The 27,895-nt window shown below is 40.5% G+C and overlaps 1 protein-coding gene across 37 annotated transcripts in view; it reads left to right on the top strand.

Annotated features, from left to right (window-relative positions):
* NRXN1 (neurexin 1) overlaps positions 1 to 27,895 on the top strand; it is a 733,302-nt gene that overhangs the window by 674,001 nt on the left and 31,406 nt on the right. Inside the window, exon 1 of one of the 37 annotated variants that reach the window (XM_065058811.1) lies at positions 4,955 to 5,136. The exons of 35 other annotated variants lie outside the window; for them this stretch is intronic. In XM_065058811.1, the coding sequence (XP_064914883.1) occupies positions 5,104 to 5,136 (33 nt within the window). In that variant the 5' untranslated portion in view covers positions 4,955 to 5,103. Of the gene's footprint in view, positions 1 to 4,954; positions 5,137 to 27,895 lie in introns of those variants that run through there. One more of the 37 variants, XM_065058810.1, reaches the window with a different exon arrangement.

Genomic DNA, 27,895 nt, shown 5'->3' with positions numbered 1-27,895 from the left:
TAATCTCAAACTGTTTCCTTTGTGCTTGCCTGTAGATTGAATTTGTAAGAACTTTAAGTTTCCACCTCTCTCTGAATTGTAGGTACAATTTTTTTTTATAAAATGGTATTTGGGAGGAAAAAAAAAAAAAGGCATTTTTGCTTTTGGGTAGATCATTTTCCTAGATAAATTAAAGTAATTTTAACTGTCTGTTCTGTGCAGTAGTGGGGATTTTAATGATGGTATGTCTGTGCAGTTCTTGTCTAGTTAATGAAATATGTAGCATATTTAGATTTAAATCAAATCTCAAGTCTGGCGTTTTCTGTTCTTGGTTGTGTATGTATGTTGGATTTTATGTCATTTTTTTTGGTGTTGCTTTTTCAAGTATTACACTGTTACTGCATTTTAGTAACCACATAGATTTGTCTTTGCGATATTTGCCACAATGTCCCTTGCTATGAAATATGTGCTATACTACCAATTTCCTATCCCTCATTGCATTGACAAGCAGGTTCTTAAGCAATATTTTGTATATATTTGGCAGAATATATACATTCAGCAAAACTTATGTACAGCTTGAGAGTGTTTACTCAAATTCAGGTTCGTTGCCTTTTTGTATTTAGTGTTATTTTCTGTATATATGCCTTTGATTCAACAAAGCACTCAGGAATATTTGCTTAAATGTAAACTCACAGGTACTTAAGTGTAAAGTCAGGTTCATTTCTAACCTCTTTGCTTTGTTAAGCCCACAATGCTTACAGTGTCTTCACACTCTTTGGGTAAAATCAATCCTAACCACATTGTTTACTGTATCTCCATATTACACCATAGCACGTGACACACCATACACATACAGCTGCATCTCCATTAAAAGCAAAAAAACATCTGAATTTGATTAGATGGAGGGATATTCTCCAACAGAAAGCATTCCATTGTAAGCTTTGTTTTGCTGGGCACGCAGAATCTGTACATTTTACCTTTCTGACCTCACATTGCTCATAGCAAGGTACACTCTGCAGCATTTCTCCTGGCACTTCAAGGCAAGGTTCCAGAACAGCATCCTGTTCTCACAGATTATCTGTTCAGCATTTGAGAGGAGTCGGGATCTGCTGTCCCTCCTCCATGCTGTTGCTGTCATTACTATGTGTGTCCCTGTCGAGGCTTTTGATTGCGGGGTGACAATAAAACCATGGCAGATGTATTGTTAACCTCCTCTCCTCCCCCACTTCCCACTTTTTGCCCCTCCCTCTCTCCCCTTTCCACTAAGGACAGGCGATCGGGAGGGAAAGAAGGACAGAGAGAAGAGAGTTGGAAAAATTAACAATGTTTTACTAACGCTATGGATAAGAATAGAGAAAATAATACAAAATACACAAAACCAATCTTGAAAGTCCCAGCAACTGCAGAGCCGGCAACCAAAGTCCTGGATTGGACTCTGCAGCCAACCAGAACTGGATTCAGTCTCTCACTAGGCCTCACTTCACAGGGACAAGTCGCAAGGTCCTCTCCTAATGTTGGCCATAAGCAAAAGGGAAAAAAGGGATGAGATCCTCGTGATTTCCCACTTTTATATGAAGTATTCATGTGAATGGAATGTTATACCTAGTTGGTCAGTTTCTTGGTCACCTCTTTTCTCGTTGCCACTCTTGCGAGATGTCCACCCATGCTTATCAATAACTTCACATTCCATTGCTATGTTTTCCAAAACAAGTATCTGGTTCTCCAGGAAAATGCAGCTAATATGAAGGCTTTAGCTGACAGGCAAATTTACTAAAAGAGAAACTTGGTTTTTAACAAAACCAGGACAGTCCCCTGGATAACAGCACATAGGACATATGACAGTCCATTATTGTTAATAGTGTTATTGTAGAATCACACTACTGAAAAATACTGCCTCAAGCAAAATATCATAGATAATTTAGTCTTGTCTTTCAGGAAGGCACATGCTGGGGTTAATAAAAGTTTGACTTGGTGAATGTGAAAGAACCCCATTGTTTGGACCGCTTGAAATGGTATTTAGTATTCTCATTTAGATAATTTCCTTAATGAAAATAGGAGTTATTTGTTTTTCCTCCCAGATCAACTCCTTTAATTGAGGACACAGCCTCAACAGGGGTTATTGTCAGGCAACCCAGGGAAACTGATGCTGATGCCAGCAGGGCAGTCAGAGCACAGCTGCAAACCATCAGCATTGCCCTTGCTGTCCTCTGCCCTGGTCCTTGAGAAAGGGATGGGCAAAAAGGGCAGAAAGATTGACCATTGCCATTGCCACAGCAAAACACTGCACAAGCAACCATGTAGTTACAGCCTGATGGTGTATTCTGCCACCTTCATAAAGGGGAAAGGTGCCGAGTCAAGATCTTGGGATTTCTAGGGTGCTCCTTGGAGGGCCAAGAGTTGCCCTCAGTGAAAATGCTGAGATTCTCAACTGGGAGCTATCAAAATATAATGTCCAGCTCCAGGAGACCTTTTAATTTTGTTTTCCCACACTAGAAGAAAATAAACTTATAAAAAGATGTATAGAACAAGTGAGCATGGTGCTCTCTGTGCCATCCACTTGCATGTTGCCTTGAAGGCTGCCAGTCTCAGGGTCAAGAGTCAGGTTCTGCCACCAGGCAGGTGTGAGAGACTCAAGGCGGAGGCTTCTCTCTAGTTAGCACCATGTAGCACAGACAGACAAGACATTTAATGAACAGTAACACCACTTCCAACAAGTCATGCAGCATTGCTTTCAGTATTAACTATATTTGTTTCAATGAATTACAGCCACATGAACATATGCAGACAGCACCCATGTCCACCAAGCAGCCCTGCTGCTATCTAGCTATTATTCTTCAGTTCATCGGGGAAAAAAAAAAAAACCTGCAGACACCTGTTACACATGCTTATAATTTAATAACTGAATATTAAAAATCTTGGCACTACTATGCAAGTCTACCAAAATATACTGAGCCACACGCCTTAGGGTTGAACCTGGTTCGGTGTTTGTGATACAGAGATCCATCTCAATTAATTAATTAATCCATCTCAATTTATTGCCCATGGTGAAGTATATCAAGACATGGCATTAGCTTTGTTTTACTGCCACGCGATTTTGCTGTTAGCAGAAATGTACATGCAGATGTGTGGTTTGTCAAATGGTGCTGCGAGTTCAAAATGCCTTTAAAAACATGCAATGCACGCTGCTACTAAAAGGAGTGCAAGAGGGTAAGGTATGTCTGGGCAACCTTATTGTCTCTGAGCTCATGTTAGGAGAATGGCAAAGGTCATTTCACCTGACCTTTTTGAATCTCACTTGTCTTTTTCCTTAGCATATACACGCATTATTCAAAGTAGTTTTGAGGGCTTCTGGAAAAGCCTTACAGGAGAGTAAGGTGGGTGCTTGGTAACTTTGTACACATGGGACTGCTGGGATTTGCTAAAACTTAGAAGGAAAAATTCTCACTAGGGCAAATCAAAAGAAAATGTAATTGTTTTAAAGTTGTCTGTTGAAGAGACATACATTTGGAGAGTTTTGGGTTTCTTGACTAGCTTACCCGAAGTGTTTTCACAGGCTGCTTTCTGCATCAAGGCTGCTCCCAGTGCCCCAGGGGACCTTGCAGCACTGGGGACCTGCTCTGGCTACGGCCAGTGCTGGGTGAGCGCAGCTCAGCTTTGCAGCGCGGGTTTCCATAGTCCAGGTTTCCACAGAGCGGGTTTGCATAGCGTGGCCCAGATGTGCTGCAGGCAGGTGCAGGGTGCAGCAGGTGGAGGGATTCTGGGGGGAAGGAGAAGCTTCCATTTTGTGGGCTCATTTGGCAGCTCCTGGCTCATTAGTCGGGCCTTTGAAGAGAAGCTGCCAAATTCATGTATACTGTGATTAAGTTACAAAAGATGTACCCGTCATTAACCAATTGACATCAGTTAAATGCTTTCCGACCACCTGCAAAACGAGGGGATATTTTTCAACTTTTAGATCCTTCTGCATGACAAGAGGGAGACAGAAGATTAAGTGATACATTGTTTAGAAGCAGAGTGCCTATTTTATATTTAACTAAGAGTTAATATGTGTATTTTAAGTAAGAAACTAAACAATTGTAACTAACATCATCAATTATTTCTTAGTATAGATGTATGTCAAAATTTTCAAAATTTGTAATGCATATGTAATGATTATGTGAATATAAGCAGTGCAAGAGCATCCAGTCGCTGGAGCACTTCACAGAATCACAGGATGTCAGGGATTGGAAGGGACCTCGAAAGATCATCCAGTCCAACCCCCCTGCCAGAGCAGGAACACCCAGATGAGGTTACACAGGAAGGTGTCCAGGTGGGTTTTGAATGTCTCCAGAGAAGGAGACTCCACAACCCCCCTGGGCAGCCTGTTCCAGTGTCTGTCAAGCTCACCGTGAAGGCGTTTCTTCTCAAATTTAAATGGAACCTCCTGTGTTACAGTTTATACCCATTGCCCCTTGTCCTGTCATTAGTTGTCACTGAGAAGAGCCTGGCTCCATCCTCCTGACACTCACTCTTATGGAGGACGATCCCCAGTGTTTCCCTAGCGCTGACAAAGTAAAGAATGCCGCTTAACAGTATAATTGACTGTGCCGTTAAGTTTATTTCTCCCTTTCACCTTAACTTTTAAAATGTTGGATTAAGGCACCGGAGTGTTTCGCGTTGATGTCCAGGACCACCCCACCAGAGGGAAAACTGCCTCCCCCAACCCTCGGGCGGGGGTTCGGCGCTCCCTCTCCGCCCTCCCCGCCGGGGCGGGGCCGTTCCGCTCCGTTCCGTTGCGTTCCGCTCCGCAGCGCAGCGCGGCTCCGGGCGGCGGCCCCGCGCAGTGTCCCCGCCCCGCCCCCCACGCCCAGCCGGGCGCGGCCATTGGCTGGGCGGTGGCACGCGTCGCGGGCGCCGTGTCTCGGCGGCGCCGCCGCCCGTGTGCCGGGCGCTGATAGGCCGGGCTGGTGCGCAGGCCATTTGTCACCGGCGCTCCCGCGGAGGCAGCGCGGCTGTCAGCAGTATTGATTTCAGAGGATGGACTAAATTTCCTAGGATTTCCATTAAGAATTAAGGCGGGGGGAGGGAGGGGGGGGGAGGAAAAAAAAAAAATAAGCCGTAAGCACGCAGGGTAGCCAGGCAGACATGGATATGAGATGGCACTGTGAAAACTCGCAGGTAGCTTCTTCTCTCGCAGGCGATGCAGAGCACAGGCGAAGCGCTGCAGCATGCAGGGTTTAAGATACCATTAGTCTGACAGCAAGGAGGAGAGAAAAAAAAAAAAAAAAAAGGCATTTGCACCGGTTACTGAAAATGACTTTTTTTTTTTTTTTTTTAAATTAGAATATGTCTCCTTGGAGATTGCATGTCATTAATATTATGATCAAATTTCTGCACGATGTCTGTTTTAAATACAGAAAAGCTTTTATCATTTTTTTTTTTCTGCTCAAGGAAAATAACGCCTTGGTACCTAGAGCATGGATGCTTCTGTTTTTTCTCTTCTGCTTTTTTAAACAATAGAGATGGTTTTGAGCATGTTTGCTTCAAATGAGTCTAAAGGAAAGGAAAATTGAGAAGAATCAAATAAAAGCATGAATAAAACCTGCTTCAAGTAGTTGCCAGGCTTTCTTTTTAATAATCTAGCAATTACTTTGGCTTAAATGATACTTAAACCCTGACCATGCATGCTTTTCATTTTGGCTCAGAATCTGCATGTATGTGTGTGTGTGTACGTATGTGTGTATTTGTTTTGATTTGATTTTTTTTCAGTGAGCATTTGCACAACTGGAATTCCTGTGAGTTATATGCATGTTTTGATGAGAAAAATTGCTTACAAATGAATGACTATATCTGACTGACTAATATTTCATGATATATAATGCAAAGTAGCCTCATTTTTAAATGAGTTCATTCTAATCTTTTGGGGGAGGGTAAATCGCTGCATGTTTATGACAATGAAAGTGTTTGTGTCTTTTTAAAAGATTGATTGTTTATTTGCTTGTTTCTAACACCGAAGAGCAAGGCTTTTCGACTACTTATTTATTTATTTTTAAATAACAAACCTCCAAGGCATCTAATTTAAAAGAGCTTCGGTTACAAAGCTTTCCATGTTACCTTGAAAACACGCAGAAAGGTATGTGTTTGTGGGAGAGTGCTCAGCTCCTTCGGAGAGGTGCGTGATCTTTTCTCGCTCCTTATTCTCCCCAAGAAGAGTTAAAATGCTGTGGCACTATCACGCCTGTGTGCACCATGGGAATTCTGCTGGCAGAACCAGAGCTGGCACCTGGTGGGACGGGTGTATCGTGATAGTGAGCAAAGACAAAGGTGAGGACGAGGGTTGCCAAGAGAGGCAAAGAGGACTTTAAAGAGAAAAAGCAGCATTTTCTGTCTGTACATAAATGTCTTAATTTTACCCTCATTAGACAGAAAGTAAAGAGGAAAGGCTTTTCCGATACATTGTTTTCTTTCAAATGAATCTGTGGATAATAAAGTGTGAGAAATGTTTGCTCAGATTTATCCCAGTTTAGAGGTTTTAACCACTGTGTTGAGAGGACCTATGGTTTTGGGGGGCATTTTTCATGATTGTGAAAAGGTTACCTGCTGCATTGAATCTGAGCCGTGCTAGTTTTTTTTTTTTTACTGCAGATATGAGGCTGAGGAGCCAAACTTTGTATTAGGTATATTGTGTAATCTTGTTTGTGTTTGTTAGCTGGGCTTCTTCAGGGTTCTGCCATTAAGCCATTTCTTTTATTGTATGCATTTGAATTTCTTAATATGCAACTCTGTAAAACAGCTCTTCTCTTAATGCTCTGTGCTAATCTATATGTGGTTTTGCTCTTCCTGTAGCATCTTACCTCCTAAAAAAATATTTTGTGTGGTTGTTAGAGTTTTCCTGTACCAAATGGTTTTGGTCTGTTGGTATCTTAGGCCACTATTCAAGTTCAGGCTGAAAACTTTGTGAATTGAGTTTGTCGTTCCCAGCTCTGTTCCTAATACTCTTCCACATTGCCCAGGCTTCATACATAATTTGACACAGCTGACAGCATCTACTTAGAAGCATCTTAGGGCTGAGCCAGAGTGGAAATTGAATTGCCTCTCAACTCCCTAATATTAATGATCCTTCCAGGTCAGTACAGGAGTAATTGCCAGGGCAGCCTGAGGAATTGTCCATTAAACCTGCCTAGATGGTAGCTCACCTGTGGAGATATGCATCCAGATAATGACTACAAAATGAATTCCATTTGCTTAATATAAGGTCTGCTAGAGTTATGAATATCTCAAAAGCCAACATGTGGCCTAAAGTTTAGTATCAAGTGATTTTTCTGGTATTTTAAGATTGATTATAAGGCTAGGCAGAGTTGCCTTAGATGTGCCTGCAAAACAGAAGTACACACAATAATCTGGTTGGTGGTTATATCTTGAAGGGCAAGCCTGTATTGCTGTAAAGGTATAGTTTGATCTTAAAACCTTGTGGCATAAAACAATAGAAGAAAAGTTCACGTTGTCCTTGTTCTTTAGTCCTTGAGGTATCTGCACGTTTAAAATAACTCATTAAACAGTCAAAGTTTGTATACACCAGGGCAACCTGATGAGGTGGGCAGCTGGACCTTTAAATCCAAAATCAATATTCAACAGGAATTCAGAGGAGACAAACAGCCTAAGGACGATGTTTAAAAACTCATGCGCTTATATGTCTTGGAGTAATGCTGATTTAGCAAGAAAACCCAGTCATAGTGCAAGAGGATTTATTTTTTGACCTTGTGCATTTAAGATGACATAAAAAGTTAAGAGTTGTCAGCACAGCTTTACTGCGAGAAGGAAATGCAGAGGAGGTTCAGCCACCTCCTGTTGCCATGATGAAGGGCACCCGTGTGGAATAGCAAAGAACAGCAGTGCACACAAAAGACTAAAATACCAATTCTTCAAAATAAAAATTACGTTCTTCTGAACTCGCTTCTGTGCCAGGTTAATGATTAAACAAAAATAAATTATGAGGGTAGTTTGGTGGCACAGGTGAGGGAACAATCTAACCTGTTGCAATCCAAATGGGAAATACCTTCTAGGAGATCTTGGGCCACCGACTGTTCATCTGTCTTCTGTCTCTTCACAGCTGCTGAAAATCATGGTGTTTTTTATCAGCAGCCATGTAAACTATAGAAGCTCTGTATCATAAGATTTCTCACTCTGCTGACACCCTTCTGCCTTGGATCACCCATTGTCATTGCTTAGAGCTCTTGTCTCCTCACCTTAGAGCTTTGTTTTTACACTGTTAGAGATGGTGTCACAGCGTGATTGGTTGCTGTGTATATGAAGAAATCATCAAGGTAGTTGGAGAAAACATCAAATTCTTAGCTAAGGAGAAGCTCGACAGTTGGAACTTTTTCATAAATAGTAAATGGTTTTCATAACTTCTTAGTTGACATTTTGAATAGCTTGAAATATTTTATCATTATTTTTAGTTGTGTATATTAATATAAAGTTTAGTCATTCTGTCTTATGTTACTAATTCTTATGAACTATCAAAGGCTTTTTTCAGCAACTAACAGAAAAGCTTTTCTGATACAAAAAATAACTTTATGCTTGTTTTACATATTCTGCCAGTAGTAAATTTAGACTTCTGACTCTGTTGTTCCCTCTTTGTTTTTGCATTTCTGCCATGGTTTTTCAATCCATAGGGTATTTTGTCTTGCTCTTACAAGCTGCTCTAAGCAGCAGGTCCAGGAAGAGTCTGACAAAAGCATGAGAGGTTGCTCTTGTGGGGTAACTTGAATGATTACAGTATTTTGTTACGCTTTTCTGCATTGCCTCTCTCTTTTCATCTTTGCCTACATTTGAATTGTACTCTATTTTTTCCTTGTGGGATGCATAATTAGATATGGCTATATAGTCATGTACAGTTAAGTAGCGCTAATCCTTTTTTTCAGATCATATCTTGCAATCCCTTTTGGGTGAAACTTCAGGTAATGCCGTCAAGCTAAGTACCACATGGAGATGAGACAGAGTAGGTGCCAAGGGCAAAATTACAGTCAGTGGCTTTTTGAAAAGGTGTGGACTGGCTGTAAATCAACAGGCAGCCAGAGAAACCCTTGTAGTTATTCCTCCATAGTTCCTCCAAATAAATACCTGTTGGGACTGTTTCTGTGCAGCCCACGTGCTGTGGCTGGGTAGTTTTTTATGTGATGCTGCAGACATCAAATCATTATTCTGTGCACATACATCTGGATTGCTACTAGCAAGAAATAGTACTTTTTTTTTTCTATGAATGCATTAGACTGCGTAAGGGAAAAAATGTGTGTAACCTTTAAAAAAAGTGGAAAGGCCGTGAATTAGAAAGTACGTTTTGTATGTGTGGGAAATCTGGGCATTCTGACACACAGGTTAGTCCTGTGCAGCAATGTGGGTGGGTTTCCAAAAAGAGTGGATTTAGGTTAACATTCTACCATCCTTAAGGTCAGTGGAAGTTTTATCATTGACTTCAATGTCATTCACATGTTATCCCTGGCAGAAGTCTGAACAGCACAGAGTATGAAGTCCAAGTAGGTAAGGATATATTAATTCATTTCTAAACCGAGCTATTTATTGGTTGATTGTTGCTAGAAGTATATTAGAAGTGCAGTGCAAAATGAGCAGGGTGGTATTTTCACCAAATAGATCAATTTTAAACTCTGTCTCATGAACTAAATGATTGCTTGCCAGTGAACAGCTGGGCAGCTTTCAGGTGATATGGCATTTCTCACACTGATAGTCTGTAGCATCCAGGACCTTGGAACATCTTCTGATTTGAGTCTGGCCATATGTGATTGGCATAAATCCAGTAATGAATATAGTAAGTTGTAGGCTTCAGCACAGAGTAAATTGCATTTCTTGGTCACAATCATGTTAGTGCCTTCTTGGCTGGTTTCTCTAAACTGGCTCTGGTGTGGCTGTAAACCAATAAAAACTAAACTACACAAAGTAGAGACTTAAAGTATTTTCTCAAGTTTCCACAGGTTTTGTATTTGTTTCTTTCTTGTAGTTGTTCTGTTTTCTTTTGTTCCCTTTCCTGTCTATTTTAATAACTCCCTTACTAGTTCACTCCCATTGTGAAAGCTCACCATCATGTATGCTGTTGTATTCTTCTGCACTGGAAGCAGGGCGAGATGCTTTCCTTTCTGTGGTCTTGTCTATTGCTGCTTCACCTTAGTCATTCGGGGGTTTTGTTGGATTTTCAAAATTTGCCTGTAATGTTATTTGAACTGTCAACCAAAATCTGTAAGTTAGTAAAGTTTGTGAGCAAGTTCAGGGTCAGGAAAAGGATGCTTAGAGTCCAGGGCTGTGTGTCTGCACTATGGCCGCTACCAATTTTTATAGCTACCTCAAAGCAGAATATACACCTGGGGCACAGCTGCATTGAAGAAGTGGGCAATGGTTTTTGGTTTTCACTTGTTTTATCTTGCATGACCAAAGGTATTTTAAAGATGTGTTGTCCAGACAGTACATAGGAAATGAGCAGACGCACATTATTTGTGCTGAGCCTATTGTACAGTCGAAGCAAAAATCAAGTTCATATGGCACTTAGCAGTAAAGAATATTTTTGAGTTCCTCATTTGTGTTACGTTTGCTTACTAACGGGGATATGACCACAAATGAAAAGTCACAATTTTCCTTTACGTGTAACACAGGTCTATTAAATGCTGGTGTTTAAATATCAGTAATGCACCAAAGACAGAGGAGCTGAGTAATGAAGTACAAAAGAGTTTGACAAAGAACAAACCTCCATCTCATTTTAGAGCAGCAAGAACTGGATGGGAGACCACTCAGTCAAAATCTCAGTGAAAAAATCCCCTCCAGTAAACTCACTCCCAAATGCCAATATCTTCTGCGAGGTTGAGGTCAACATCAACTGCCATATCCTGGGCAAGCTCACTTCCCCCAACCTGTGCCAGCTTCACAGTGGTTTGCAAATCCAAGCTAAAAATGTCGCTTGTGATTTCATAGAGGATGTCCATCTGCACCGAACAGCCTGAGCAGCCCCGGGCCCTTGCTGACAACTGCGTCTGCGGAACTGCCACATCCCACGTGAGCAGTGGCCACTGATTCCAGCACATGTTGCATCAGTGACAGAAATAACTCTCCTTTTGTCCCGAGCATAAAGGGCACAACACTAGGGCACCGCACTCTTACTCATCTTTAGGCTTAGCCCTGAGAAATGCAGTTTGCATCCTTCAAAGGGGTTTAAACTAAGGCTGGTCCAGTGAGTTATCTCTGCAGGAGTCCTCTGGCAGGTTTAGTGCGTATTGGATTATAGTCACCTTGTTTAGTTTTGATTAGGAAGAGACTTTGTAGCAGAGCCTTTCTGTTACTCCTCTTTCCGTCTAGCAACAGACAGCAAGACTTTTCTGCTAACTCTTGCAGGGCACATGAAATGGCTAAGAGAGAATCAGTGTAATTTGTTTCTTTCTGCCTGTACCTTAAGTGCTAAACTGCTGGTTGCACAATTTTTACCTAGAGGCATAACAAAGTAAGACCCCACGTTTTTCCGTGAGCTACACTGACAATTGTCATCTTTACCAGCCCTAACCCTTCCCTTTGTGGCTTTACTTGTGCAGAAAATTTCTGTTGCTACATAATTTCCCTTTCTGCTGGGAATACCTAGGGACTAACCTAAGTAAAGTGATAGCAGAGACATCTGAAACAGCTGCAAAGGCGACCTTTGCAAAATACTCCTTCAGGGTTACTGGTGATGATGTGTGAGGCAGAAAAGATACAGCTTGACATTCAAATCTCACTGTTTTTGTGGAGCAGACAGTTACAAAGGAAATAATAGTAACTTTTAAGCCCATAGGAGTCTATCTATCTGTCACTCTGCCTAATCTTTATTTTCTGGCAGTCTAAAATGGGCAACTGAGATGGTCAACCTAGTCCTGAAAAAGTCCAAGACAATTTTCTTGTGTCCAAACTGTCTGTAATATCTGTTCCCCATTGCTATATAGGTGATTTATCTGAACCAGGAAAGAGCAGCAGCTTTTATGACAGCGGGATCATTCTTCCAGTGTGCAGCCACCGCAGGATGAGAAGCTTTGGCAGCTGGTCTGTGACCCTTGCTCCCGCCTTGCATTGTGCCAAGACTGACTTGACTGCTCTAGTAGACTTTGTTATCCTTTTTATAGCCAGGTATCCAGTTGGCTTCAGGATTAAAGTCAGCTTTTCAACTGTGGCATTGTTGTATGTGGAAATAAAGCAGCTGAAAGTCGTTTGGGTAAATGATCTAAAAATACAGTGGGAAGTGACTTATTCCTGTTGAAAGCATACCTCAACTGTAATTAATTTCATTTCCAATAGAAGATTCTCATTTACTTCTGATTAATTAGACAGAGCCATCTGAGATTACTAAATAATAAGATGACCCCAGAAAATAACATTATTCCCCTTGAATGAACTATAAGCAGCTTCAGTTGTTTATCAGACTATTAGTGCATGACAGATGCCTGTCCTGCTGATGAGCTATAGAGAGGAAAATGGAAAGATGTTGTCTTGGCTGTGTTGGTAACTGGAGTAAGAGCAGCTGGAGCTGTGAAAAATGTTGGTTAAACAATGTTCTCTTGTAATGTGGAAACTAGCATTATTCAGAACCTGACTGGAGTCTGCATCTCTTTTAGGCTAGCATATCCCAAGGGGTGAGGGCTTGGTGGTAGTGCGGGTTCTGGGCTTTCTGGTCCTTCTTCCTTCCCAAATCTGTGTGTGAGTGCAGGTCTACCTGTATTTCCAGCTTGAGTGTAGAAACTCCTGTTCCTTCAATTATTTCTGGGAACTTCATTTTCTTCATTAATTTCTGAATATGCCAAATAATTTCTAGGTTTTTAACTGAATTTGAGGATCCAAGCAAGAATTGGGCAAAATATTTACCAATCACGTTATTCTGGCATTTTGTAGAAAGTTTTTGTCTCTGTTTTACCAACCCACATTCAATTCATGGTGAGCTTTGCAAACTGCCTTTTGTTTCGCATGGTCTTATACTAAAGCTTTAGTGTTGTTATTTTCAGTTATTAAAAATAAATATTTTTCCATGAATGTTCTCTGTTGGGCTTTTGTTCCAGTACCAGTGTCCCAGAACAGGACATTGAGCTATTAGAGGGCACTGGGAATGACAAAAAAAATTGTCTTAAATTGGAATTATCCTCAGCATTACAGTTCACAGTTTAATAATTAAATATATTACAAAATGTGTCATCATGCTATTTCTTGCATTTTCCAGGTGAGTTATTATCCAGATTCAGTGTTTTGCGTGTATGTGTATGACCAGAAATAGGTCAATGATTCAGTAAGCCACTTCTTTGGGGTGAATTTTTCCTCCAGTGATAGTTTCTTAATTTGGAGGTGGCATTTCTTCCTTCTGTGAATGGTTTTGTGTGGATGTACATTCAGTTGTATTAGTGCCGATAACTGGGAGGGGGAAGGCTATTCTTGGAAGAAGGAAAGGCAGCAATATCCTGTGACCCTTGCAAAATGATTGGGAGTGGGAGTTAAGGAAACCACTACATGTTCTGTATATGCTAAGTTTTGTCTCTAAGTGCCCTCAGAGGGTGGTCCTGCAAGTTAGACACTGCTACCTCAGACCTGTGGTGATTTGTGAGGTCAGCAGTTAAAAAAGTTGAGGGATTTTGTTTTTTTCTCCTTATTTGTAAATTCATGTGGACTTAATGGAAATGTTGGTAACAGCATAAGTTGCTGGGTCTGATTTCCATGTGAGCTGTTCTGGCTCTGAAATACTGGAAGGAATGCTCCAGTCAGCAGATGCTCTCAGTCTCCAAAAAAGAAGATGAGTTTCAGTGGGGAACACTACCATGGCACATGCACAGGGGTGGCATCTGCAATCAAACCACTGACACTTCTCCTTATGCTGGTGGCCTGATTTGGGGCCATAAATGTGGTGTGTGTGCCCAGTCCACCATCTCTCTGGCTGAGGGAGCCAGCCGGGTCTGGATGCTGAGCTGAGCAGAACGCTGGCTTCATTCTAAGGATCTCTAATATTGTTATATTGTCTGTACGAAGCAGGTGGCTGACTGACTACCAGATATTGAAACTGTAGACCAGGAGTGTCAAACTCATTTTCACTGGGGGCTGCATCAGCCTCATGGTTGCCTTCAGAGGACGAATGCAAAATTTAAGGACTGTATAAGTGTAACTACTCCTACATTTATACAGCCCTAAAGTTTTGCAGACTTTTTTTGTAGACTTTATCAAGGAAGTTTTGTTTATCTTGCGCTGCAGAGGTCAAAGCAGGAGAAACAGTGGTGCTCTCCTTACCATCAATTTCATGCCAATTAAGATCTCAGAATAAGAGTCTTGTAACTGTCTCTGCTGCTCTGATTTGCTCTCTCTTCTCATTTTTATTTTTTAACCTCATTTATGATGGAAGACTGAGTGTTCTACTCAGATTTGAGAACCAGCACCCCCCTGAAATGTCTGGAAGCAGTACTTGCTTCTTATATCTGTTGTTTCCTTTTGGCTGAAAATTCAGCTGAGCATCATTGTGTCTGTCCCTGTTCCATACCTGGTCCTCAGGAATCGTGCATTGGGCCAGTAGCTCACATGCAGAACGCTTACTTAGAGCCATATTGGTATAAAGGGGAATGGATCTCAGTGCAGGAGCCTGCCTGCTTTGATTCTTGCCTTTGCACTCCATGCCCGTGAAGAAGACACCTTCCCAAGGTCACACACAACTGTGCTTTTATGCTCAGAAAACTGATGAAGGGTTATTCAGAACAACAAAGTGAAAAGTCTCTGAAAGGATTTGTCCCTCAGCAGGTATTATGAATCTTGCATGCAGCCATAGGCTACAGCTATGTAAGCCTCAGGGAGTTATAAATTAGCCTTGTGGGGACAACTAATTGGCAGCTTCTCCTTCAAAAGGAGACCCTTATGTGTGGTATGTATGTATGTATTTTCATAGTCAGGCAAAGTTGTAAAAATATTTGATACATCATCTCCCACTTTTTCTGCAGTGGAGGACAACTTATGTATTTGAGAATGATCATGGATAGACCTCAGCCCTGATGCAAAGGGAAAAGATTGTATCTAAGTAATCTAGTTTCAGGCAGAGAATCTTCTTTGGATAGATGTGCTACTCCTAACTTGAGGACGTTGTTACTGTCCTCAAAAGTACTCCGTAAAACAGAGTGGTAAACACAGATTAACATCCTTGAGGCGATGGAAGAGAGAGGATTAAATAAATTGCAAAAAGTTTAAGTATTTCTTATATGAGTCAGTGATTGGGAAACCAGTCTTGAAAATTCCTGTAGCCCCATTGAAAAAAAACAACAGCAAAAATGCACCACCTAAGAAGAGTAGGGCACCTTAACATTCCAGAAAGAGAAAAAAGAATCTCTTCAGAGATTTTAGGGTTTATCCTTATGTTGTTCTGAGACGTGAAGAGGATATTCAAGTACCACTGCCAAAGAAGCCAGGGTAACACATGGTTGCACAGAGAGAGGATTTGAGCTGCAGCAGGCAATAGGGAAGTTTTAGTTTCTTATTATTCCACATTTATGAAATTACAGCAAGCAGACAGGCTTTGACCCCATGGACTACAGCAGACATTCCTTAACAATTACTTTCCCTCTGTCTATATCACAGTGAGATTTACCAAAATGCAGAGTTAAACAGATAAGCAGTTGGTGGCAATCTGGAAAGCACAGAAGTTGTGTATTTATCCCCAGGAAGGGCTATAGTGATGCTGGAGGAGATTGTTAAATACTGTTTGTGTTTTCCCAAAGCTGTAACAAGAACGAACATGAGTAATTGTGAATTGGGCTGGTTAGCGGGGAGTGAAAGCAGCCTGGAGAACTGGTAAGCAGCTGAATATGCCATTGTTTGATGCCAAAGTTCACCAGAGAAGGCGGAGGCAGGGCACTGTGGGATTGTTTCAGCTGATGTTCAATGATATATCTGGCTTTAATCTGTCAGGTGGTGCTGTGCTGCTGGAAGCAGCCAGTTAGCAAAGGGAGGTTTCCTGCCAGCAAATAAATGGGCAGCAGAAGAGGCCAGCTTGCTATCAGTCACAGCCGAGCATGGAGAAGCGTGAAGAATATCAAGCTCAAAATAAAGCATCTGAGTTCCAGAGTTTCTACCATCAAGACATTCATTGAAAAGATGATGCAAATTCAAAGTGGTTTCTTATATCTGTACATGTATTTCAGCCAGCCTTCAGAAGATGCATTCAAAATCATTTTCAGTGGGCAACTTTGGAGATATATCAACAAACATACAGCATAGGGGGAGAAAGAGTTTGGGGATCTTAAAATGAAGTCAGGTTTTTGCCAGGTTTAATAAAATTAGTATCCCTTTCACTTTCCTCACCCAGTTAAGAGCTATTTGTATTAAACATGAAAATTACGCGGTAGAACCTGAAATACGGAACTCAGCTGTCAGAACCCTAGATTTCATAAAGCCTATTTTCCATTTAAAAAATGAAATTGTAAAGGAAATGGTGATTTGGACATGTGTAGTTTAGCATGGTCTTAAAACCTTTTCAATTTATGATTTTTTTTTTTTTTAATTTTTTTATTTTTTTTTTTTTGGCCAAAAGGAGCCGAAAAGCTTGTCACTGTGGGGATTGAGTTTTGTAGATATGAAGGAAGATAATGAGTTGGAATCATTGCCAAAGCTCTGTGAAGTATTACCTGAAATGGAAGAGGCTGGAACAGGATGAGATCTGAGCCGGTTTTGCTTCAGGCTGTCACCTGTGAATAGATTTATGGTTGGGAGAGCCTATGTAAACTATGTCTGGGGGAGGTCATATTTTGAGGTGTGGGTTGATAAGATGGTCAGGCATAACTCCACAAGGAAGTCGCTGCCAGAAAGAGGAGTGGATGTTTGCACATGTTCTGGCATCTGCCTGCAAGCTGAAACAGCAGCAGGACTGGGAGTTCAGCTGCGGGGGAGTCAGTGGTACAGGCTGGAGAGTTCTCCAGCATTCATGGGGCCAAAATCCTGTGGTTGATGAGGAGAAGAAAACCTATCAGGTATGAATACTGGACATCAAGCAAATTTAGCCTTGCTATGCTTTTAATAGTTCTAAACCAGAAAGAAATGGCTTTGTTGCATCTCTCAATATATAGAAAGAGTCTCCACCCATCACTGGCACCAGAGAAACGTCATAGCCTTTTCCAGCTAGCAGAACTTCAGTTAAAAGAGACCTGTGACTGAAGGCACGGAAGTCTAGTTCAAAACACAAGTATTAAACAAAAGCTCATAGTGTTTCATTCACCTACATAGAAACTTACTCATACTTACCTAAGCTGAGGACCTAAGACTGAAAAAGAATTTATGGGTTATAAGTCCAGTCTGTTTCTGAAATTCTCCTGTAGCATTACAGTTTTAGATGGACCCTTCTCACAGTACTGTTAGGAGTCTGTAGGCAGAAAAAAAATGCTCAACCCTGCTCATTTGGCCCTTTAGGAATGCTGAAATGTGAACATATTTTTCTATTTTATTTTTCTATCATTTCACTAGCCATTGTTTCAAGCTAGCAAGACCTCAACAAATTACAAGTACAAAGGCATAAACATAGTTATCTACCATAATGAGGTCTTGCATTACTAGTTACTGCCAGAACCTACTCTAGATTCTTGTTGAACATTTTTCAGAAGCTTCTATCCTGACACCAGCAATTTTCAAGTCACTGGTGCCTTCTTCAGCATTGATGTTTTTTAAGTTGTCGCCATTTTGTGTTTATTACAATTCTGAGAGTAAAACATTTTGGGGGGTAACAAAAGCTACATGATGTAATCTAGTTCTGCATATCTGTGTTTCAAAATGTTGACAAATAATGATTGACCCTGACAGTGTCTCATGACCTCTGGGGTGGCTTTTCACATTAATCCTAAGGAAGACATCCATTAGCTGAGAAATATTGCTGTACATGAACTGTGTCATTATTTAAAATAACCATGTTTTCTACCAAAGTGTCCTGTTAGGAACTTTCAATTTATTTAAGAACATGTCTCAGTAACAGTGGAACAACTGACCAAATAATCATAATCCAAGGGCTCCTCTCTTAATGATCTGGACTTCTGCAGAACCTGTTGAGGACATAGAGGCTGGTAGATCTATTGGTTTTTATCCAAGCAAGATTCCGTCTGGCAGCAGTGAGAGTAATGCTTAGTAAGACCTGAAGACACAGTCAGTGGAATTACATCATGGGAGTCCATCCTTGCTTCTGAAAACTTCTGCTTAAATCCAGTTGACATTTTGGGAGGGGAGAAGAAGTGGGAGATGAATTTAAAGAGCAAGTAGGGGAAGAGTTTGTTTGTAGAACAATTCTGGCTTTTTGCTGTTTGAAATTATTTTAATTGCCTTTCATTTAGAATGTTGAGCCTTTAATGAAAACAAGAAATTTGATGCTGCTGTTAGATGGGAAATCGCATTCAGTACGAAGAGCAGACTGGGATGCAGGAGTTGGTGCACAAAGCTGAAGCCACTTTTGTCTTTCAAGGAGCTGATTAAAATGGTTCTTGCCTTTGCGAACATTGTGTAATACAAAATTCATCTTATTTCTTCTTTAAATATCCTTATGCTTCAGTATCTGTCCTGTGATGAGCAGCAGAAGTGGTGTAGGTCAAACAGAGGCATTCCTATTCATCATGGTTAACATCCATAAGCTTTTCACTGCCCAGTATAGCTTAGCCCCTAACAGGTATGGCTGTGGGTGTTGGCACTTCTGAAGCTTCGTTGGATTTCTGTGGGAGAGGAAAAGAAAAAAAAAAAAGGAAATTTCCAGTTTTACGTAAATGTCTTTCTACTTTGGCTTTCCACAGTATAAATTATGGCATGAAGTATTGATTTGTTGCAAGGCGTGGTTCTGCAGTTTATTTGCTTAACTCCTGCAGTATTTCAATGAAAACCCAATTTGTTTTTGACAGGTTAGTGCTGTACTTTTAAAGGCAAAGTGGCAGATTTGTAGATAATGATTCCTTGAAGAGTGGTTATAGAGACAGTTGCTTATATAATTACTGCATTATATGCATGCTACGAATGTTACATGACATTAAAAACAGTCATTTATCCATATTTTTATTATCCCCAGTAGCTAAAAACACAGGGAATGAGAAGAGTAGACCAACCACCATGAGAAATAGAATGGGTCCTCAAAGGAGGACCGGATTGCTCAAGAAAATGAGTTACTGAAGCGTTGCAACTTGCGCTTCTCAGAGCTAAAGTGGCTTTTAACAGATCAGGCAGAGCAGGAAGGGTTAAAAATAAAGCCTGATAAAGGCTTTTGGAGATCATGAGTGATTGTCCAATGTAAAAGGAAGGAGGGAGACTTAAATTAGTTTTATTTTGCAAAACATAAGGCTGAGTAAGTGGGAGGGGGTTTGATCTAAATGCTTGAACTTGGGACAGAAATGATGATGTTACTGAATCTCTAGTGCATCTAAATGTGTATAGTCCTTTGCAAGTAAAAGTGCCAAGGTGAAAACCAGTGCATGGCATTGCCAAAACTGGATCCTTCTTGATGGAAAGGCAGTGCAGATTTTGAAGTCAGAACCTGAGCTGAAGCTCAATACAACCATTTGGAAAGATTCACTGTCTTTGAATTGACGCTTTAGGTGAAAGCAGCTGTGACGTGCTGATTGTTTCTTTCTAAACATTATGAAATGTGTGGGTTAAAAACAGAATCTCCCACAAACACACATGCTCACCCTTCCTATTTTCTAGTTCACTGCATACGACAGAAGAATTAAATATTTAGTCATTTTGCTTTTCTACAGTTAAGATTATGCTTTCTTTTAAATTAGTCTTTTTTAATAATTGGTTTGAGTTCCTGAAATAACAGCGAGTTTGAAGGTTTATCTCTGAGGCCAAGCATGGCTGTGCTGGAAAACACCCATTGCTTGAGCATGTTATTGTTTGAACCAAGCAAGTTTCAACTGCTGTTAATTAGCTTTTGAACAATATTTTTTTTTGTTTCACAATAATTTCTCTACTGTTTGCTCTGTGCTTAACCAGGTAAAGTAAACATTAAATCTCAATTAAGATTGCTATACTCATCAAGCAGAAATTCTCAGTAGTAGCTTTCAGGAAAGCAATGCTGTTGTTTTGCATGAGTTGAATGCATTATATACCTATAAACAGTGGACAACAGGCTTTTATTTAGTCCTGTGAATATGGTGAAATATGCTGCAACAGATGTGCTTGTGAATAAAATATTCTAGCAAATTAATTGCAAGTGTGCTCAGGTTGGGTGGGTTGTGTAATGCTCAGGTGTGTCTTTAACATAAGGAGCATGTTTTCTGGAAAGTACAGTCCAGCTTGAGAAACCGTGTAGTGCCACACTCAGCCCACTGCAGTCTTATGAGTAATAGATGGTACCTTAGGGTGTTTCATATGAACCGCACTGAGAATGGAAAACCTGAGTGCTGGGAGGGGATCCCTGTATCACAGAGAAATTAATTACATTAAAAAAAAATAATGGAAAGGTAAGCGTTTTGTAACTTCAATAAATAACAGAGGAGGATGAACCTCAGCATCCATGACAGAAGAACTGGGAATTGTGGCAATCCCTCTCTGGCAAGCTGAGATTCCCACATAGCAGGCACTTGTGATGGAGAGGGAGTGGCGCTTTGTTATGGTGTCCAAGAGCTGACTCTCCTTCACCATCCGCACTTGGGGAAGCTCGTTGGACCAAAATGTGTGTAAGCAACAGGTGATTTCTTGGTGCTTCACTGGAAATGCACCCAATGTAGTCATGGCAGGAGCCAGTCAGGCAGTAGCTGTGGAGCGGGACAGTGGCTGCGAGTCTCTGCCTTCTCCATCGCTGGTGCAGAAGCCGGTGCCACCCTTCCCTGGGGAAGCTGTGTGTCTCTGAGTGCTGTGAGAGCATGTTTGTTCCTGCCTTAGTTAGCCAGAAAAGAGGCTGCCTCACCATTTTATGGAGAAGAGCCTTGGCTCATCTGTATGCAGGCAGCCAACCCTGGGGGCTTTCAGGGGACAGGAGCTTTCAGCATCAAATAGAGTCGTACTGGGAGATGTCAGGCCCATAACAGCATCTCTGCATTTCATGTTGAAGCTCGACCAGGAATGTGTGATATGTGTCACAAAAAGACTAATTAAATTCTGTTTTGAAATAAAAGAGAAATAGGCAGAAAGATGCAGGCTTGTTCAGCTGCGTCCTCTGTTTTTGGAGCACAGCTTTTGCTGAAGAACCTTGAAGAAGTAAAAATTATATAATTTTCTCTGTTCAGTGAGCTGAATTATTCATTTTAAATGAAAATATTTATAATCATATGTCAGAAGATCTGTGATTTCTAGGCAACTATGCCTAATAAGACCCCTGTGGTGTGAAATCTAGTCTGTGGCTGCTAAATAGTTATCCATCTTAAAGCTGTGCTGGTCTATGTGTATTTTTAGGCATCCTATCAATAAATATTTTATAAAGTGCTGCCGACAGTCAAAGGAGGAAATGTTCTATTGCAGAGGAATCCAATTTCAGGTTCCCCATAAAATGATGTGTTTTATAGGGTTTGATACCAGATAGAAAAACAAGGATGTTGTATAAAATGCATCAGATGTGATCATTGAAGAAACCCTGCTGTGCTGTGTATAATTTGTGATCCTTCAAAGAAAACTAGAAGGGCTCTAAGCAGACTGTATAGTGATAATTATCAATCAACATGCATTCCTGTATTGATGAAAAAAGCCATTTCTTACTTTTATTAACAACAAGGTCAGATCAGTAGTAAAGGAAAAGAAGACAAACCATCTTTATTGATACTTAAGCTACATGTTTAATGGAGAATAAATTTTGCAAGTGCTTGCTATAATTACGTATGCTGGTGTGAGAAGTCTGCCATCTCCAAGTCAGCGTTTGGGGATTATAATCATCTCTTTGAGGCTTCACTCCGGTGTTTTCAGAACTCCTAATATATAGCATTGTGTGGTGGCGGCACTTGCTGTGCATTTTCTGTGTACGTGAGACCTACCTAATGCTCAGTCCGCTCCTGTTAAATTGATGCAGGGGATAATAGCCTTCCCAAAGTAGAAATTGACATGAACAGCTGAGGTTTAGCTATTAGCATAATCTTACAATGGCAGATTCAACTTTCAGAACAGAATCACTGAAAACACCCTGCCTGCTGGCATTCACTTTGCCTCGTTAAGCCCAAGAAACACCTGGTCATGGTGGAGAGGTGGACACAGGCGTGTTGGAGCGGTGTTGCTGTGATTTCTGCTCAATAGCAGATGGGAGCCACTGGCCAGGACCCTTGTCCTGCCTTTAGGAACCAGAATACAAATTTCTCTCTGATTGCTTGTTTAGCTGCTATTAGCCACCCCTCTCTTCATGGTGGGTTAGTGCCCACCTTTTCCTTGAGGTGCTTTCCACGTAAAGACATCCTGATGTTGTTCAATCAAAACTGAGCCATGGGGGTGGAAGGTTTTACAGGGAAGAAGCTGTGTGTTTGCTCTCCATCCTGTTGATTTAATTGGAAGCCATTGCATAAAGCTGCAAGCATAGAGCTATGCAGGCATGGGTGATCATTCCTCCTGAAGGAAATCCATAACCAAAAAAGGATTTAAGACCACAGGGAAGGCTTTAATTTCCTTTGTTTTTCCAGCAATAAAATCTTTATGAATTAGGCAAATAGCAGCCAATTAATAGAAAACATGTATTTCTCATTGCCATCCTGGAAAACAAGGATTTTCTGAGTTCTGTGTCATTTTAAGAACCTGGGACTGGGGGCATTTGGAGATTTTATGTGTTTACAAGTAAATGGTAGGACAGGAGAGGACACAACAGCAGGCTTTTTCTTGGGACTATAGCATTACAACTACCTTGTATCATGGCTAATAAGGAAAAAAGGGGGTAAGTTTCAAGACTGAGGTAGAGGAAATAATCACATTAGGAGGTTTCAGGTTCAGAGGAAAAAAAAAAGAGGTCTGTATCCTGAGGTACAGTGTAACCTGGGAGAGGGTATCTCACATCTGCAGGGCCCATGCCTCCCTAGTCCACAGCTTTCTGGGAAGGTTGTTAGACTCCCTTCTCTTTCTGAGTCAGGGTGTCTCCCATATTGCAGGGTGGGAGTTACAGCTGAGTTTCCTAGGCATCTTTTCCCCAGTCGGTAGAGCACGTGGGACTCTATAGATGTCCATATTTCTGTCACCTGTCAAGAGAACTGCACTTGTAAATGTCAACCTCATCCTCCCCTCTTCTATTTTAATGTGTGGAATTGGGTAGGGAAGCTAAATAGCAGCTCTATAAGCAACTGCTAGTTATTAATATCAGTTACCACTTGTCTTATTGTTTGGAGTTTAAAACAAAAAAAAGCCAAGGGTTGACAGGGCATCCTGTATGCACTGAAAACAAAGCAGGTACTTCCAGACTGAGCATTAGCAAGTGTCAAGTGCGTTTTAGAAAATGGCTGTGCTCTCTTACCTGTAAAAATACTACAGGGAGTAGCTAGCCTACTCCACACATTGATGGATGAGGTATAGAAGTATGATTTTCATATGCTGAAAAGGGATTGTGGATTTTATTTTGAGACAAAATAAAGAGAGAAATGATTGCTCAGTGAGCACACAGCTATACATAGCTTTTTTTCTAGGATTTTCATCCCCCCAAATATCTGAGTGTGATTTGCATAAGTAGATATTTTATACCTACTTTAATTCAGACATTGCTGCAGAAGAAGGTTGGCAAGAACAAAGAAGGGAGGCTGAAATGTTTTTATTATGCTGAAACAAAATATTAAGACATGCTGAAATACATGCATATTAAGTCAGTAGTCTGCAGATACTGAGAAGGAAATGTTAGGGAACTACCTCAATGTGTATCTGACAGTTTAGTGGAAACTTTTGTCATCCTGGTAAGCAAATGCAGAACAGAGCCAGGTCCCATATGGCCTTGTTTTATGTAGGACACTCACTTTAAATCATGATGGATCTTTCATTACCAAAGAGTTTGTCATGAAATTAAGCATTATGCACTCCTAGGACCCATCCTGTTCTGCCTGCTGAAGCAGTTTTAAAAGTATAAGATCCATTAATAAAATTAATTTGAGATTGAAGAACAGTAGGTTGAAGAAAGTTCTTCTGACTGCCTGAGTATATTACTTGAGCACCCCGGAGAGTCTGGTCTGCGGAGATAGTTTGTCTGTTGTCTGTGAGTTTTATGTTCATAGATTGCTTTGCTAGACTAAACTAGCTTCAAACCTAAACCCTCTCAAAATCTGGCATACTTTGGCTCTGAGGTTTTGATTTGAGGTGTGAGGCTGCCCACTAATATCACAAGCATTGAATAATTGCATTTATTTTTAATGAATGTAGCCAGGAAAATTTAGTTTAACTGAGCAGTGAAGTAGTATTAAATTGACAAAATGCATGCAAGGACGATTCAGATATTTTTGCTTTATCTGCTGCTTGGGCTTTTGGGAATACTTGAACATTGCATTTTCACACCCCTCATTTATGCTGAATGGTTATGAAATTGTATCTTGATCTGAGTTCTTCTTCCTTTGCTTCCAGATATTAATCTGATCTTAAATAACCACTATTCAAAGCAGACCTCATTTGAATAATGTGTTATGCACAATAATTCAGAAAATGTAATTGATTGCTTTTAGAATATATTTATATATAAGTTTGACTTCATGGAACAGAGCAGTTGAAATATCTAACTGAATGCATAGATATGAAGGTTTTTCTGAACATGATTAAACATTAGTAACAAAAACTATTCTTCCACTTCTAGTTACTGGAAGTACATCACTGTAGGTAATTTGCAAATCTTATTAGGATACAATAAGCATCAGGCAGTTTATATTCTGGTTATGAACAGCATGCATGAGCTGAGTAGTAGGCTTGAAAGCTAAAATGTGGCTGATGCACATTCCCACAAATAATTGCTATAGCAACATTGTCATAATGTCTGAGAACTGCCTCCCTTGGGTTCACACCTGAAGTTTTCTTTATAGTGAAACAAAAGCCTTCTCAAGTTGAAAATATTGTGTAATTGTAAGAGTATTGATGGCTTTTTCATTTTTCTCAAATAATTAAATTTCAAATGTTGAGAAGCATAATGGAACATTAGGGGCAATCATTTGCTGTCATAGTGTCCATTTATCATGAAATTCAACATTGTGTGGCTCCTTCCATACAATTAATCTCTGCAAATTGGTGTGATCAGGTGAAGAAATTCTCTGTGGGTGTTCTCACCTTACTTACAGAGTTTTTCCTTATCTTCATCTGACTGCTTAGATGTTACATTAGTGTTCTGTAAAAATCAATCAAAAAAAGGTTTCAAAGTTGTTATTTCTCTGATTTCAAATTGCTGCACGTTGTGATGTAGGTTTTGTCTCTGCTTATTAGGAGCTCTTCGACTCAGTGCACTGAAATACAGCATCACATACATATCAGCTTTCTTGAGGGACCCTAATAATACAACTTGCATTTCTGTAATATTTTTGGCCAGTTTCTGGATCCCAATTCCTGCTTTGTGCTGTTGGATAAAACTAGCAAGAGATGCCCCAAATGACAAAAGGTGCATCACAGAGCAGCCAAGGAGTACTCGCCTGTTTGGTGTCATAGTGTAAAACATCCATATGCATCCAAGGACTATTTTTTTCTGCTTGGTAGCTGATTCAGGAGTAGAGGGTTTGAACAGTACTTTGCAGGCTTCTCCTGCACTCCTGTCCCTTCCAAGCAGCATAAAATCTGTTCCTCTGTATTCAGGCTTATTGTGGATATTGAAGTTCATTATACATGGGTAACATTAAGTGAAGAGTATGACTCCATTATCATTATGCCGAACAGAGAGCAACAGATGAAATAATTTCACCCTGGGTCCTAGAGTGGTGCAGTGAAGTCCGAACGATGGCTGCGAAAGGTAGAGCGCTGAGGGCAAGAGAGGACTTCTGTCATCCAAGCAGGCTAATTAGAAGTCTTTCAGCACGGAGACAAAGGTGAGCAGAGGTTATAAAAAATAGATCATGCAGCAATATTAAGGAGAAGAGAGAGGTCTCACCCTCCAAAAGACAGGCCTCAGGAGAACAGCAGTGGAGGAGGAGGCTGGGTCCCTTGTGTAAGACCAAAGAATACTAAAGATGTGAGAAATCAATGATGGGCAGTGTGCGAAGGTAGTTTTATAGCTTCGTTCGGATCTAAGAAATCTGAGGAGTCTAAGAAATACAGATAATCTAGCGTTTACATGTTTTTGTAAAGATGTTTAAAAAAAAAGGCAAGAAAGAAAGAAACACTCCCCTGTACTAAGGTGCTGTTACACTGCTGAAGGGAGACAGTATCAAAGTTTCCTCAGACTCATAAAACCTCAGGAGACTTGAACACGACCCTTCGATGGCTGTCCAACATGAGGAACTCGGAGCATGCTGACAGTGACAAGCTGCCTGGGTGCTTCATGTCAAACCAGTGGGAGAAGGACTGAAACAGACTTATTTAATTCAGATTTTCTCTTATGTTGGTCTGCATTGTTTTGGTTGTGCAGTTTGCTCTCCTGATAGCAGGACATAAATGTTACAGGGAAGAAAGCTAAATTTGAAGAGTTGAGGTATAGTGAAGGTTGCCCTGCAGTCAGACACATCGAGCATGTCAGTGTGAGTGTAACAGCTTTGCCCTGCAAAGGGTCTGACACATCGTCTTGTTGCCATTGCATGTGTATAGATGAACCAGTGCAGTCTGAGCACTTCAGCTCCTGTTGATGCACAGAGTAAAACCATGAGCTGGCTGGAGGTAGCTTACGCTGCCCTTCAAAGCTTGCAGAAAACATTTGCTCTTTTTCCTCAGCATAAATTTATCCATCTGGGAGTTTTACCAGTTTTAATTAACTTCATTTATATCACAATAACATTCCCATATAGACAAGACTGACAGACTCAGGGAGTTTAATTATAGCCTTTCCTGACACAATATGCCTATTTAGTGAGCCAACTGAACATCTTTGTTGCACCACCAAGAACTTCTACACTCCCATCTGAGTTTGAGCCTGAGTCTTACGAAATCCTTTTTATATTTAAAGAGGAACCTTACACTGTCTTTCTGTTTGCACACCAATCAAATTACATTTCCTTGCTTTTGTGCTGTATTTCAACAAATAAAATTATAAGGCCTTATGAAAAAAAAAATATACCTTATAGGCTCTTGCAAGAGAATGGAAAGACCTTGTCAAAATATAATGCCATAATGAATAACTGGGGTGTGCATGGATGCTTAATTTTTCACTTTGCATTCTTATTTTAAATTATCTGCCATATTCCTAGTAATTGCTCATAATGTAATAACAAAGGTGAAGCATCAGACTTTATCTGACTTAATTATTTTAACTTAGATTTTTTTTTAATTACCTCACAAAAGAAATGTCTTTGGAGTATGTCTCAGAAGCGTGCCATGTTGCAGTCAGAACAGCGATTAGTATGTAGCCTTAAGCACATTGAAGCTTAAGATAATTCCCTGTGGGTTAAGGCTTTCCATTTTGAGTGTCAGAAGAAATTATGGGCCAAATACACAACTGAAGTATGAACATTTTGTTTCTCTGGAACTGTATAGTTTTACACCAGCTGACATTTAAATATGTTGTTATTAAAGATGGCATCAGATTATGTGGGCACAAGGCGTGTGAATTAAAGCTTCACGTCAGACTCAAGTTCTGGCATCCCCCAATTATTTGATGTTCATTCCCTGTCACACCTAAAATTTTCTAAATCAAATGTTTTGCATGTGGTTTTCCCAGTTGCTTTAAAAACAAACATATGCAGAAACATATTCCACTATGCACTGTCGAACTTACACGAACAGTGATTAGTGGGAGTCTTAGACTTATGTCCTTAAAGATGTTTGGTCCTCATCGGCCAGACATCCGCAGAAAAGTTGAAATCTTTGCTAGAGTGATTAGCAGATAACTGCTGACAGTGGACGCAAAGCTGACATCTTGGTGCCTGTTCTGATGGCT

The sequence above is a fragment of the Columba livia genome, chromosome 3, assembly GCF_036013475.1.
Source record: "Columba livia isolate bColLiv1 breed racing homer chromosome 3, bColLiv1.pat.W.v2, whole genome shotgun sequence".
Classification (NCBI taxonomy): domain Eukaryota; kingdom Metazoa; phylum Chordata; class Aves; order Columbiformes; family Columbidae; genus Columba; species Columba livia.
Note: the sequence above shows the minus strand (reverse complement) of the source record. Positions and strands in the feature narration are given on the sequence as shown.